This window comes from Delphinapterus leucas, chromosome 11 (assembly GCF_059928025.1).
Source record: "Delphinapterus leucas isolate spDelLeu-1000000601 "Yukka" chromosome 11, BTC_Dleu_Yukka2, whole genome shotgun sequence".
NCBI lineage: Eukaryota > Metazoa > Chordata > Mammalia > Artiodactyla > Monodontidae > Delphinapterus > Delphinapterus leucas.
Window position 1 is genome coordinate 40555015 of NC_143139.1, and position 15188 is coordinate 40570202.

General features: G+C 38.7%; 1 protein-coding gene across 9 annotated transcripts in view; it reads left to right on the forward strand.

Moving 5' to 3' along the window:
- Positions 1–15188, forward strand: part of ATF1 (activating transcription factor 1) — a 70898-nt gene that overhangs the window by 40679 nt on the left and 15031 nt on the right. For 4 of the 9 annotated variants that reach the window (XM_089920709.1, XM_022572176.3, XM_022572175.3 and 1 more), the window contains exons 3-4: positions 8733–8852; positions 11120–11220. In XM_089920709.1, coding sequence (XP_089776835.1) covers positions 8733–8852; positions 11120–11220 — 221 coding nt within the window. Of the gene's footprint in view, positions 1–1100; positions 5064–8732; positions 8853–11119; positions 11221–15188 lie in introns of those variants that run through there. The other 5 variants (XM_089920711.1, XM_089920710.1, XM_022572179.3 and 2 more) reach the window with 3 other exon arrangements.

The window sequence follows — 15188 nt, forward strand, 5'->3', positions numbered from 1 at the left end:
GCTGGATAATTTTTTGTTGTGGTGGACTGTACGTTGTTGGATATTTAGCAGCACCCCTGGCCTCTTCCCACTAGATGTCAGTACCAACCACCCCACCCCATTATGACAACCCGAAATGTCCCCAGGTGTTGCCAGATGTCCCTGGGGGGCAAAAATCATTCCTGGTTGAGAACCACTGCTTTGGAATTTACTTTGATGTAGGTCTGCTGCTCTATTTTTATTTGTTGAAAATACCTATTTCATTTTCATTTTTAAAAGGTATTTTCACTGGGCATAGAATTCTAAGTTATATTTTAGCACATTCAAAATATTCTGCTGGCTTCTGTCTTCCATCGTTGCTTTTGAGAAGTAAGCTTAAAACAGGACTGTTGCTATTTTAAATATAATCTGTTTTTTTTTCTTTTGGGTGCTTTTATAGTCTTCTTTTTACCTTTCGTTGTTTTGTAGGTTCCACTGTGTTGTGTTTAGGTGTAGACTTTTCTTTTTTCTTTTTTCTTTTTTTGGCTGTGTGGGGGCTGCTCTTTGTTGCAGTGGCTTCTCTTGTTGTGGAGCACGGGCTCTAGGCATGTGGGTTTCAGTAGTTATGGCACTCGGGCTCAGTAGTTGTGGCGCACAGGCTCTGTAGTTGTGGTGCACGGGCTTAATTGCTCTGCAGCATGTGGGATCTTCCTGGACCAGGGATCGAACCCGTGTCTCCTGCATTGGCAGGTGGATTCTTAACCACTGCGCCACCAGGGAAGTCCCAAGGTGTAGAATTCTTTTTATTTATTCCACATGGGAGTTACTAGGATTCTTGAATGTATGGATTGGTGTCTGTCATGAGTTTTATAACACTTTCAGGCATTATCTCTTCACATTTTGCCTGTATCCTACTCTTTGTTCTTCTCACTCTATTCTCTGTATCTCTTAACCTGTCATATATTTTCCATCTGTTTGTCTCTCTGTATTGCAGTTCAGATAATTTCTTCTTACCTGTCATCCAGCTCACTAAGTTTCCCTTTAGCTTTGTTTGGTATATCTGAACAATGACTTTTTTTGGGGGTGGGGGGCTGTGTTGGGTCTTCGTTGCTGCACATGGGCTTTCTCTAGTTGTGGCGAGTGGGGGCTGCTCTTCGTTGCGATGCATGGGCTTCTCATTGCAGTGGCTTCTCTTGTTGCGGAGCATGGGCTCTAGGCACGTGGGCTTTGGTAGTTGTGGCTCACGGGCTCTAGAGCACAGGCTCAGTAGTTGGGGCGCACGGTCTTAGTTGCTCCGCGGCATGTGGGATCTTCCCAGACCAGGGCTCGAACCCATGTCCCCTGCATTGGCAGGCGGATTCTTAACCACTGCGCCACCAGGGAAGCCCTGAACAATGATTTTTAAAATTTCAAGTATTATATCTTTATTTTTAGAAAATCTGGTTCTTTTTCAAATCAACCGTAGTTTTCTATTTACTGAAGACATTTTCAAGCTTGTCTTGACACATAATCTGCTGTTTCTTTAAACATAGTAAACATAATGTCTGATAATGTCAATATCTAAAAATCACTTGGGTCTGCTTGTGCTGTCTGCTGTTTTTGCATCTTGCTCCTGGTGCCTTGTGGTTATTTTTTATTCTTTACTGTCCATTAATCTTGACAAACTGGGGGAATTTTTTGTGGCCAAGGATGAGTGTGCCTTTCTCTAGAAAGAATTTACTATTGCCAGGTGCCTGGGGAACCGCCTTCAGGGTTTGAGGCTCTTTTTGTCTTTTTGTACCACCTAGGTGATGTTAATTGGGCTCTGAGTCTGCTGGAGAGCTAGTTACATCTTCTTCAGCCCTTCCCTCCTCCATACCTAGACAACTTTCCTTCTGTTACCTTACCCTGATGATGTGGCCCTTTGAAAGTCCCAGCTTAATAGGAGGTCCCCTATCTTTACCTAGAGAAAAATCTGGCCTCTTATTCCCCCCTCTCCTTTGAGAGCAGTTCAAATCTACCTTGATAGGTGATTTTGTTTACTCTTTTATTTGTTCTCACTGTACTTCAGATTTTGGCTTGGTGATTTAGAATCTATAGAGTCTTTAGAATATAAGAAGCAGAGGACAGAGAAGTGTCAAGAAATATGAAGCATCTAAAATTTTACCCGGTTTTTAAGTTAAAAAATATATTTAGTAACAGCATTGTTTTCATTATATTTATTTTTATAGTTACCATATACTTACAGCAAGTGATACTAGTTTCTATTTATCATAGTGAAATAAGGTTTTCTTTTTCTTTTTTTTTTTTTTAATGCAGTACGCGGGCCTCTCACTGTTGTGGCCTCTCCCGTTGCGGAGCACAGGCTCCGGATGCACAGGCTCAAGGGCCATGGCTCACGGGCCTAGCCACTCCGTGGCATGTGGGATCTTCCCGGACCGGGGCACAAACCCACGTCCCCTGCATCAGCAGGAAGACTCTCAACCGCTGTGCCACCAGGGAAGCCCTAAGGTTTTCTTTTTAAGTACTTTGAGTTTACAAAAGCAGATATATACTTTAAAGAAAAATAAGAAGTAAATAATAGTATAGGAGATACACTTTCCTGAAAGCATGCTGTTGAGTATGAATTCTTTACTTTGGTCAGTTTACCATGTATAAATCCTCTCTGTCCAAGGATCATTTGAATCTTTTGAGACCTAGGAAGTAGTGACATTTTGGGGCAAGTACAGCGTAGGCTTAACTATGGGGCGAAAAAATTAAAACCACAAAATTACAGTTAAATTATCTTTACATTAAATAATAAACTAAAAGATGTACAGCTCTGGTTCATTTTATTTTTCATTTGTATTTTGAAATAACGGCTCCACTCCATTAATAACTGTGCAGGATACCCTGGGCTTAAGGGTTTGCCATAGTTCATACTGAAGTAAGTAAAAAATCATTATTCCAAATGTCAAAACAGTCTTGTTTTTCCTTTTTCCTTGAAATGAAAAGGCAAAACAAATAAACTTGTTGTGTGGGAAGCAAATTGAGAACATACAGAGTGTGAGAGGTTTTAAAAGTCAGTGGTACCAGGAGGGATAAGATGTCTTGGAAAGAGCACTGGGCTCTGGAGCGACACAGGACCAGCCATTATTGTGTTCAGTATTGTATTTTTCAAAATACTTAATACAGAAAATTTCAAACATATTCAGAAGAAGAGATTATTAGGTTAAGCCATCATGGTTCCCGTCACCCTGTTTCAGCACGGCTCCTTGTCCCCCCTAACCCACCACCAACTGGATTATATTGAAGCAAATTCTAGGTATCATTTCAGCCTTCAGTATTTCAGTATGTATCTCTAAAATATAAGAACTCCTTTAAAGAACATAACTACAATACTATTAACACACCTAAAAAAATTATTCCTTAATATTATCAAATGACCATTCAGTGTTTAAATTTTCTAAATTGTTATTTATTGTATGTGTGTACACAATTTTTTTAACACCCCTTTTGTTTTTAACTTATTTAATTTTCACTGTAACTCTGAAAAAGATATTATTAGTTCTATTTACAAAGGAGGAAACTGAGGTCCTGGGAAGTTAAGTAATTTGTTTAGCATCACAGCGCAGCAAATGATTTCCTTAAGCTAAAAATCAGCCCAAGCCTGTCTGACTCCAAAATCTGTATGCCTTTCTGGATTTAGAAGACTTTGGATTCAAACTCTGTTAAATAGAGGTTTCTTTTCCCATGCCACTCTACTAACTCCCCACCCTCCCTCACCCAAGTGTTTGTGGTCCAGGGATCCCCTAATTAGGGAGCTAAGGAGAATGCTAATTTTTGCCCAGTCACTTGAATAAGAGTGAGCTCAGCTACCCTGTGGAGTGAGAGGCAATCAGGGGGCCTTAGTCCTACAGCTCCCAATTTAATCAGAGCAGCTCCAAAAAAAATCCTTTTCTACTTCTTCTAACATCTCCTAAGAGGGGTTCTGAGGGTGGTGCTATAGTGTACTAGCACATTCTACAGCTCTAAGATCTCAGACTGCACTGTTCGGTATGGCAGCCACAAGTGGATATTTCAATTTTAATTTGAATTACTTACAGTTAAACAAAATTAAAAATCAGTCTTTCAGTCATACTAGCCACATTTCAAATGCTTGATACTGACTACTGTATTGGATAGTGCAGATTTAGAACATTTCTATCATTGCAGAAGGCTCAGCGCTGAAAAGTAACAGGTGGAGGCAATCATCTGTGTTTCAACTGCAGATTAAAATTGGGGGGTGGGGAACAGCAGGTCCCTCTTTGCCTTCTTTGAGAAAGATCTCAGGATTTAGATGATCACATTTGAGAGTGGCAGTGGGAAGACACCAGGCTTTGGGACCCTGAGTGATGAGCATTTTGTGAGGTTAGAACAGTGATAATAAGGGGAAGTGATGACTGCTAGCTAAAACAAAATCTGGTGCTGTTTTTCCTTTTCTGCCTGCCAGATCCTCAGTCTGCACAAAATCACAAGGCAAGGATTGCCAGAAACTCTGGAGGAATGATTGCTTTTATCCTTTTAGAAATGTAAATTAACCCCCTCACAAGCTCTCCTCATTATTTGAGTGAGTGGCTTTAGTTAGGGTCTGAAAAGTAAGGGGACCTCTGAGTGTAATGATGACTCTAGAGCTGGACTCTTCAGATTCATGAATTCTGTTTATTTTTACTCATTAATTTCTGTGTCCCCATATTGGGATACTGTCAGTGAGAAACAGAGCCAGACACCTGTTAAAGGCAGCAAGATAGATTTCATTCAGACTAGTGCAGTAGGGAAGAGAGACTCCAGCATAAATTGAGCTCAACTCTGCTGAAACAAAAGGTGGGTCCCTTTTAAAATGCTGGAGTGTGCTAAAGGAAAAGTACTGAAGATGTTAGGTGGAGAGGTTGGTCACTGTGATTCAGCCATTTGTGTCCACTTGCTAATTGGTGCTTATCAAATTTAGGCTCCCATCCTCCAACAGAGACTGGTAGACAAAGGCCCTATCCTTCTTGATGACTGCATTGCGAAGGGATGACTCCCAGGTCCTTGAGAAAGACATTTCTGGGTTGTACAAGATTTGTTTATCTCAAGGGTCAGAGATTGACAACTGCAAGTTTTCTAAAGTAAGTGCTCTAAGAAAAGTGAGGTCAAAGGCCTATAGTCAGGTTTTGGCTGGAACAAACAGTTAATTATTTTGGCAGCATTGAGCTTTCTCTAGGAGGCATTTTAAGGAGGCTGGGTCATCCTAGGGACTCAGCCTTGAACTGATAGAAGCTGTGGTAGAGTTTGGTCATGTCTCTTAGTGTGTGTGAGGGAGGTTGAATGGAGTTGTTTGTGCTGAAAGTCTGCAGTTTTCAGTACCTGGATAAAGGTTGGTTTGTTTTGTTATTTGTTTTGTTTTGTTTTTTTAAATTGAAGTATAGTTGATTTACAGTGTTGTTAATTACTGCTGTACAGCCAAGTGATTCAGTTATACATATATATATATATACATTTTTTATATATTCTTTTCCATTATGGTTTGGTATAGGCTATTGAATATAGTTCTTTGTGCTGTACTGTATACCTTGTTGTATATACATTCTATATATAGAAAAGCTTATATCTGCTAACCACAACCTCCCATTCCATCCCTCCCCCAGCCCCTCCCCTTGGCAGCCACCAGTCTGTTCTGTTTGCGATTCTGTTTGTTTCATAGGTTCATTTGTGTCGTATATCCACATATAAGCGACATCATATGGTATTTGTCTTTTTCTGATTTACTTCACTTAGTATGATAATCTATTTGCATCCATGTTGCTCCAAGTGGCATTATTTTGTTCTTTTTTATGGCTGAGTAGTATCCCATTGTCTATATGTACCACATCTCTTTACCATTCATCTGTCAGTGGACACTTAGGTTCTTTCCATGTCTTGGCTATTGTGAATAGTGCTGCTACGAACATAGGGGTGCATGTATCTTTTTGAATTAAAGTTTTGTCTGGATATATGCCCAGGAGTGGGATTGCAGAACCATATGCTAATTCTGTTTTTTAGTTTTGAGGAACCTCCATATTGTTTTCCACAGTGGCTGCACCAACTTACATTCCCATCAACAGTGTAGGAGGGTTCCCTTTTCTCCACACCCTCTCCAGCATTTGTTATTTGTAGACTTTTAAATGATGGCCATTCTGACTGGTGTGAGCTGCTACCTCATTTTTTGGCCACACCATGTGGCATGTGGGATCTTAGTTCCCCAACCAGGGATCAAACCCGTGTCCCCTGCAGTGGAAGCACAGAGTCCTAACCACTGGGCAGCCAGGGAATTCCCCTTCATTGTAATTTTGATTTGCATGTCTCTCTTACCGATGTTGAGCATCTTTTCATGTGTCTATTGGCCATCTGTGTTTCTTCTTTGGAGAAATGTGTATTTAGGTCTTCTGCCCATTTTCAATTAGGTTGTTTGCTTTTTTGTTGTTCAGTTGTATGAGCTGTTTGTATATTTTGGAAAGTAAACCTTTGTCAGTCACATCATTTGCAAATATTTTCTCCCATTCCTTAGGTTATCTTTTCGTTTTGCTTATGGTTTCCTTTGCTGTGCAAAAGCTTGTAAGTTTGATTAGGTCCCGTTTGTTTATTTTTGTTTTTATTTTTATTGCCTTGGGAGACTGACCTAAGAAAACATTGGTACAGTTTATATCAGAGAATGTTTTGCCTATGTTCTCATGGAGTTTTACCGTGTCATGTGTTATGTTTAAGTCTTTAAGCCATTTTGAGTTTATTTTTGTGTATGGTGAGAGGGGGTGTGTTCTAACTTCATTGATTTATATGTGGCTGTCCAGCCTTCCTAGCACTACTTGCTGAAGAGACTGTCTTTCCCATTGTATATTCTTGCCTCCTTTGTCAAAGATTTTTCTTTTTAATACTTATTTATTTATTTGGCTGCACCAGGTTTTTTTTTTTTTTAATTAATTTATTTATTTATGGCTGCGTTGCGTCGTCATTGCTGCGTGCAGGCTTCCTCTAGTTGCAGCGAGCGGGGGCTGCTCTTTGTTGAGGTGCATGGGCTTCTCATTGTGGTGGCTTCTCTTGTTGCAGAGCACAGGCTCTAGGCGCATGGGCTTCAGTAGTTGTGGCGCAGGGGCTTAGTTGCTCCACGGCATGTGGGATCTTCCCGGACCAGGGCTCAAACCCATGTCCTCTGCATTGGCAAGAGGATTCTTAACCACTGCGCCACCAGGGAAGTCCTGCGCCAGGTCTTAGTTGCAGGGGATCTTTCTTGCCACATGCAGGATCTTTAGTTGCCGTATGTGGTATCTAGTTCCCTGACCAGGGATCGAACCCAGGCCTCCTGCATTGGGAGCCTGGAGTCTTAACCACTGGACCACCAGGGAAGTCCCTTTTGTCAAATATTAATTGACCATAGGTGTGTGGGTTTATTTCTGGGCTCTCTATTCTGTTCCATTGATCCATATGGCTGACTTTGTGCCAGTACCACACTCTTGATTACTGTAGCTTTGTAGTACTGTCTGAAGCCTGGGAGGGTTATGCCTCCTGCTTTGTTCTTTTTCTTCAGGATTGCTTTGGCAATTCTGGGTCTTTTATGGTTCCATATGAATTTTAGGATTATTTGTTCTAGTTCTGTGAAAAATGTCATGGGTAATTTGATAGGGGTCGCATTAGATTGCTTTCGGTCGTATGGCCATTTTAACAAATTAATTCTTACAATCCAAGAGCATGGGATATCTTTCCATTTCTTTGAATCATCTTCAGTTTCCTTTATTAATGTTTTATAGTTCTCAGAGTATAAGTCTTTCACCTCCTTGGTCAGGTTTATTCCTAAGTATTTTATTTTGGGGAGGTGTGATTTTAAAAGGTACTGTTTTTTTACATTTCCTTTCTGATATTTGGATAAAGTTTTAATATACATATTTCCCTGACCTGGGCATTTGGGAGATAATGAGACTGGAATTTAATCCAGTCTTGGGAAAGGGTAAAGAACCTTCAATGAAACGGAATAAGGCATTGTTCTGGGGGCCTGATGCAAACACAGAAAAGAGTCATAAAGGTGACTTTCAGGACTTGAGAAGCAGCCTTGGATTTTATTTTGTGATTTAGGCCCAAGATGGATGGTATGAACCAGGATAGTCTAGAGGAAGGTGAGAGATCTGAAAATATCTGGGAAAGCTTCTTGGAATAGGTAGAACCTGAGCTGAGTCTTGAAGGATGACGGGTGGGCTTTTCTTGGTTTAGCATTTTATTGTGGTATTTCCATGGAACCCCATCTACTTTCCACAGAAATAAAATATTTCAAGTAAATAATTGAATCATGAAATTATAATTTATTTTTCTTTGAAGATACTGCCCAAAGTTGGTATTTCTCTCACTTTTTGATTCTTGATTTCTTAATTGTTTTTTAACCAGATATCTTCAGAATGACATGTTCTGAAGAGCCACCATGTTTTTACACAATCAGTCCCTCTGCCCCAAATACCTTCCAACCCTGTCCCCCAAGCACACCTTCAGGGAATTGTATATCTTTCAAGACCTAGCTGAAGTAGCACCCTTTCTTTGCTCCCACAGTACAGTGCTGTCTACTTCTCTGCTTATATTATAGCTCTTATTGTTTGTTTAGTTTGTACTCTCAACCCCCTAATGCAGTCTCCTGCCCACAGAAGATACCTAATATGTGATTAATAGATGTGGTTAAATATAATAAGCTCTGAAATGTATTTTCCAGTATTAAGAACTCAGCTTTCTTACGTGCACAGGTATAATTATATTATGTTAATTGAATTTTTATTTGTTCTTAGATGTCATTAAGAGGATCTGCGCCAGTGACAATTGTACCTCTTCCTGGAGAGCAAGTACAGGTTCAGGGGGTCATCCAGACAGCTCAGTCTTCTGTAATTCACCCACCACACGTGCAAACGGTACAGAAATTCAAAGACTTAGTGGTTGAGAGAGGGGACTTTTGAACCCTGAGTTTCTGGACACACTGAAGTTGCTATAGTTATAATATTGTAAAACAAGATAATGAAGTTGTCTTAGAAATTAGATTTTAGAACTTCTAGCTTCATGTATATACTACCCGGTAAAAATATAAGGCAATTTTGGGAAGAAGTTATTGCTTAGAATTTAAGGAAATGAAAGATTTTCTGAAGGGAAAGCACCTTTTTATCCTAGTGGTATCCTTCATGAAAAAGAGAATTCTGAAGAAAGGGTGATGATGTGAGCATTTTAGCAAACTAAGAAAGTACCTACCTTATGCCCTATGGTGATCAAATAAAAGAAGTTCTCTCATAGTGAAGTTCTTATTTACATCTATCTACCTTCATATTTACACCTGATAACAGTAGGGAGGAAAAGGCCATCCTGGGTTCCTTTTCTTTTTACTCTTTCTCCCCATTTTATCTTCTGGCTCCTGTGAGTCTCAGAATGCCTTTGGTTATCTCTCATTTTTAGAAGCAGCTATCCTGGAAGAAAAGCTGTATAACTCATTTTTTCCTCTTGAATGTATACAGTGTCTGGCAGTGTTGTCAGCTCTAGAGCTGCATCTTTATGTGTTTTTTGTTTTTGTCTTTGTTTTTGTTTTTTTTCCAATATGAAAGGTGACTGCTGCATGGATTTTTGAGTTTTTATATGAAGATTTTACTCTTATTAGTGCTGTTATTAAAGAGAAATACTTGATCTTAGTTATAAGGAATCTCTTAGTTTTAGAAATGATTTTCTTACTTGAGTTCAGTGGGAGGCTTTGGAGTAAATTTAGGGACAGACAGGGAAAACAGCTAATATTTAGATTAGAAATGGCGTATCTGTGGTGCATGAGGAAATATAGAAGTGACAGATCTTCCTTAATTATTACTTTATTATTTGTTACTGCGATTATTTCTTAATTATTACAGATTGTGATCTTTCTTTCCTATCTAAAGACAAAGATTTAAGATACAAAAAAGCAGAAATACACTAGAACTTGTTTTTGAAGGAGACTATAGAATGTAAAACAAGCTTCTCTGGAAATTTAAGATCTAAGTCTAAATAGTTTAGGGGAAGGCCTTCTGTAGAGAGTAAGTAATGTAGAGAATTTATGGCTGTTCTAGAAGCCTGTTTTGTTTATTTTTTTTAATGAAGATGAAGTCAGGTGTCACAATGCAACTTCAGAAAAATGCTGAGAAATTTAATACATTTTAAAAATTGAAAATAACTCGTTTCCTCAATTGTAAGATATTATAACTTAAAACTTGCATATGGTTATTGTAGTAACTAGTTTTAATAGGTTTATTATTAATAAGAGTTAACATTTACTGTGTGCTTGCGCTGTGCCGTGCACTAAGTGCTTTACATGTATTAACTCATTCAACTGTGAAGTGAGATACAGCTAATTATTACAGATATTTAAGTTGCATGTGTTTGTACCTGCCCTTGCCAGTGACCTCCACTTTGCCAAATCTAATGCTTGTTCTCAGTCCTTGTTTTACTTCACCTGCTAGCAGAATTTGACACGGTTGATTATTCTTTTTTCCTCGATACACTGTTTTCGCTAGTTTTCCAAGGACACCTTGCTCATTTAGTTATTCCTCATGGTGGCTTGTTCTTGGTCTCATTTGCTGGTTCCTCCCGTTCTTCCCAACCTCTTACTGCTAGAGTGTCCCTGGGTTTTGTCCTATATTTATCCCCTTATTGAGCTCACTGAGTCTTGTGGCTTTAAGGAGTATCTAAAGAGCTGTGACTTCCAATATATGTCTCGCCCAGACCCCTTCCCTGACTCACAGGCTTGTATATTCAGCAGTCTCCTCAATTTCATTATCTAATAATTAGATGTTGGTTGGATATCCGATAACATTTCAAAGTTAGCATGTCCGAAATCCAAGTCAGACAGCATTAATGATAAAAGAAAACCTCTGAATAATGTGCATCAGTATAGAGACTGATCTTTACAACTCTAGTGAAGTAGTATTGCTTTATTTGGGGGATAGACTTTCTTCTTAGTTCTAAGCCTGCTGTGTTGTATGTTCCTTTAGTTTGGGCTCCTGAAATAAACTTTCTCTTTTCCTTTTATTTCTTTCTTTTAGACCTTAGATTTAATGACAAAGGAATTTGGGTGGCAGAAGACAGATCATTTTTTCTGAAAGTAAAAATTAAATTTAATTCTTTTTCTACCTGCTTTGTTCATCATAGTAAAACCAGTTCTGTTTTTCAGGTATCATCTTTATCAGAAAGTGAAGAGTCTCAGGACTCATCTGACAGCATAGGCTCCTCACAGAAAACCCACGGGATCCTAGCACGGCGCCCATCTTACAGGTGAGTACTCGTGTCAAACCCTGCATGTGTTATATTACCATATGAGTTGGAATGGTGCTGGCAAAGCAAATTATATCAAGAAGGAGCATGTGTTTGTATAGGAAGGGAAGTGTTAAGAGAGGGCAAGGTTTTGAAGGGCCCAAGTTGCTGTGCCGAAGAGGAATTTAGACTCATCTTCTGGCAAAGTATTAGATATCCATATTTACTAACTTTAATAGTAATATGAAAGAATTAAACTACTTTGTGTTCCCTTTCTTAGCTTCCTAGCTCTGAGCCTTTGTCTTTCCCTTGTGTGTGTGTCCCTTTGCTGAAACACATTCTTCTACATTCTGCACATACTTTAGGCCTCATTTCCTCCTGGAAACCTTCTCTGTTTACTGTAATTTCTTCAGCCTCCCAAGACCAGGTTAGGTCTTTCTTCTGTGGCATCTTTTTACTAACCCCTATTATAGTACTTATCTCATGCTACTGGAATTCCAGTTTATTTATGGGCATGGCCAGTGCATTATTATTTTTTGTCACCTCAGGGCCTAGCAGAATGACCAGATGAGAGTAGATGCTTAATAATTACTTGTTGAATGAACAGAAGCTGAAGTAGTACAACTAACTGACAGAAAGCTTTTGAAATAATCTGGGTGTTTTCATATAGGTAGTGTGGTATCTTTGGCATGGCTGGATCTGAGACACTTCTGTGGTAGAACTGACCAAACCTGATGACTAGATGGTAGGAGGAAAGGGAGACAGAAAAGGATGAAATGCTCTTTTGAAACACATAGACAAATGCAGTAAGGTTTTCGATGTTATGAGAGAACTTTTTATAGGGTGTATTCATTCCTGCCTGACGGAAGAAATAGGAAAGACTTCATAAAAGATGTAATTTAGGGCTTCCCTGGTGGCACAGTGGTTGAGAGTCCGCCTGCCGATGCAGGGGACACGGGTTCGTGCCCCGGTCTGGGAAGATCCCACACGCCGCAGAGCGGCTGGGCCCGTGAGCCATGGCTGCTGAGCCTGCACGTCCAGAGCCTGTGCTCCGCAGCGGGAGAGGCCACAACAGTGAGAGGCCCGCGTACCGCAAAAAAAAAAAAAAAAAAAAGATGTAATTTAGTTCATCATCAATCTGATAAATTCTGAGAGCTAGGAGCAGGGAGGGGTTTTGTAAGGCAGGAAGAGAGCTTCTTAGGCTGAGGGAACAGTGTGTAATGAAAGGTAGATTGTATGATATCAAAGAGGTTGGCCTGTTCTGGGAATTGGCAATTTTAAGGTACAAGGAGGAAGGGGTGGTTTAGCAAGAAAAGGTAAACAGGAGCCACATTACTTAGAACCTTGTTACCATGTTAAGGAATTGGGACTCTACTGAATACACACAAAAAATTTTGTCTGTGAATTTTTCGGGGGGGGGGGGTGAAAAATAAGCCTACTAAAATGAGTTCAATTTGAAACTATAAAAAAATAATCCAGGGACTTACCTGGCTGTCCAGTGGTTAAGACTCCGTGCTTCCACTGCAGGGAGCATGGGTTTGATCCCTGGTCAGGGAACTAAGATCCCACATACCACGCGGTGTGGCCAAAAAAAAAGTAATCCATTATGAATTTCTCAGCCTTAGAAAGCAAGGTTCCAACCATGTAAGTTAATCTAAACCTACATCTAGATATATCTTATGAAGCAAAACTGGAGGGCACCGAAGATAAAAATAAGATCTTAAAAGCTTCCACAGAGAAAAGACAAATTACCCTAGAAAGGAGTGACCATTAGGCTGACAACAGATTTTTGAATGGTAATATTAGAAGACAATGGACTAAAATCTTTAAATGCCAAGAGAAAGTAACAGTTGGCCTGGAATTATATACCCACCTGAACAATCACTCATAAATAATGGTGAAGTTAAAATCATTTCAAACTGATTTAAGAAATTACTAAAGGGTACATGTCAGGAAGAAGAAAATGAAACCAAACAAAAGGAACGTGAATATAAGAAAGAATGGTGAACCAAGACATTCATTTAAGTTACCATTGACTTTTTAGAATAATACTAATAATGATTGATTAATTTGGGTAGTTTAAAAACAAATGGAAAGAAATATATCAGGCAGAAATATATAAGACAGGAATGGTCTACTGGAGTCTTACATCGACTACCTTTAGACTTACCTTAGACTGTTAGAGGTAACTGGCAAAAGAATACAGATAAAAAGTTTAATTTCCAAATAGTGGGGCTCTTTTGGCACAAAACAGTTATTTAGCTCCTAGATAAATACTTGTTAATGAATTGTGCATTTATAGGAAATAACAGAAATGTCTTATCAGCCTACCCTAATAAACATAAAACCATATACATACAAATACATGAGCTGAAACTAGAATGGGAAGCAGAAGCAAGCATGAAGACCAAGGTACACCCATTACTTTAGGTCTACTGCAGGAAGGGACTACGAACCTGAGATTTTTGTGTTAAGCTGAGATCCCTACAGCAGGCTAGAGCGCCTGAAACAAAGTTTCCCCAAGTTAAGCTTTCCGAATTACCAAAGATAGGATCAACCAAATATGAATTTACAGTCACAAATCATCAAACATACAAAGAAATAAACCATTGTAAGTGAGAATCAGCAGAAACAATATACAATGAACTCAATAAATGCAGAAAAGTATTTGATAAAATTCAGCACCCACTCAAATTTTTAGCAAATAAGGAATAAAAATGGACTTTCCTAGCATATACAGACTTTGAGAACTGAACTATACATAGGACAGATCATAGCTCAAGTTCCAAACATGGTACACACATGGACCAAATCTGAATAGCACTGCATAGTCTTTGAAAACTAAATTGATGGAACCTCGACCCACAGAAGGCTGGTCAGAACTTGCAACTTGGACACAACCAGGCTGATAGCCTGCTAAAACAAGAATATCAAGAATTCTCCATAGGATTTAAACAGGAGTCTAATATAATATTGAAAATGTCTAACATTACATGGCATACAAAGAACTTGGAAGAATCTTAACTTGTAAGGGAAAAGATTATAAGCAAATGCCATCTCCTACATGACCCAGATGTTGGAATTATATGACAAAAACTTTAAAAGAGCTATTACTGAAATGTTCTAACTAACTAACAAGTAAAGGGTGAATTCTCTTGAAAGAAATGGAAAGATAGGAACTCTTAGCAAAATACAGAAGCTATAAAGAGAACAAAATAGAAATTTAAGAGCTAAATACACTAACAGAAACAAAACCTCACTGGACGGATTCAATAAGAGAACAGAGATAAAGAGTTAGTCAACTTCAAAGACAGTTCAATGGAGATTATCCAATCTGAAGAATAGAGATTGGAAAAAGTAACTAGTTCTCAGGGACTTGTGAGACAATATCCAAAGATCTAAACTGTGTCATTTGAGTTATAGAACAGAAAAATGTTGCAGAAAAAATACTTGTAGAAATAATAGCTGAAATATCCCCAAATTCGGTGAAACCTACAAATTGAAAAAGCTTAGCAAATCTTAAAATAGATAAAATGCAAAGAAATCCCTGCCCAGACATATATCATAATCAAACTGCTGAAAAATACATAAATATTGTGAGCAGCCAGAGAAAAATGACACTACTTATAAGGGCATGATGTGAATGATTATAGATTTCTCATCAAAAACTGTGCAAGCTAGAAGAAATGAAATAGCATTTTTAAAGTGCTAAAGAAAACTGTTAATCCAGAATTCTCTATCTAGTGAAAATAATCCTCAGAAATGGAGGTGAACTAAGTATTCTCAGATAAAGGAAAACTAAGAGAAATCATTGACAGCAGACTTGCTCTAAAATAACTGCTAAGAAAGTTAAGACCAAAAGAAACTTGGAAGGTTAGGAATGAGTAAAGGCAACAGCAAGATCTGGGCAAATATAATGGACTACTCTCCTGTTAAATTCTTTAAAATATGTTTGATGGTTGAAAAAAATGACACTGTCTGATGGGGTT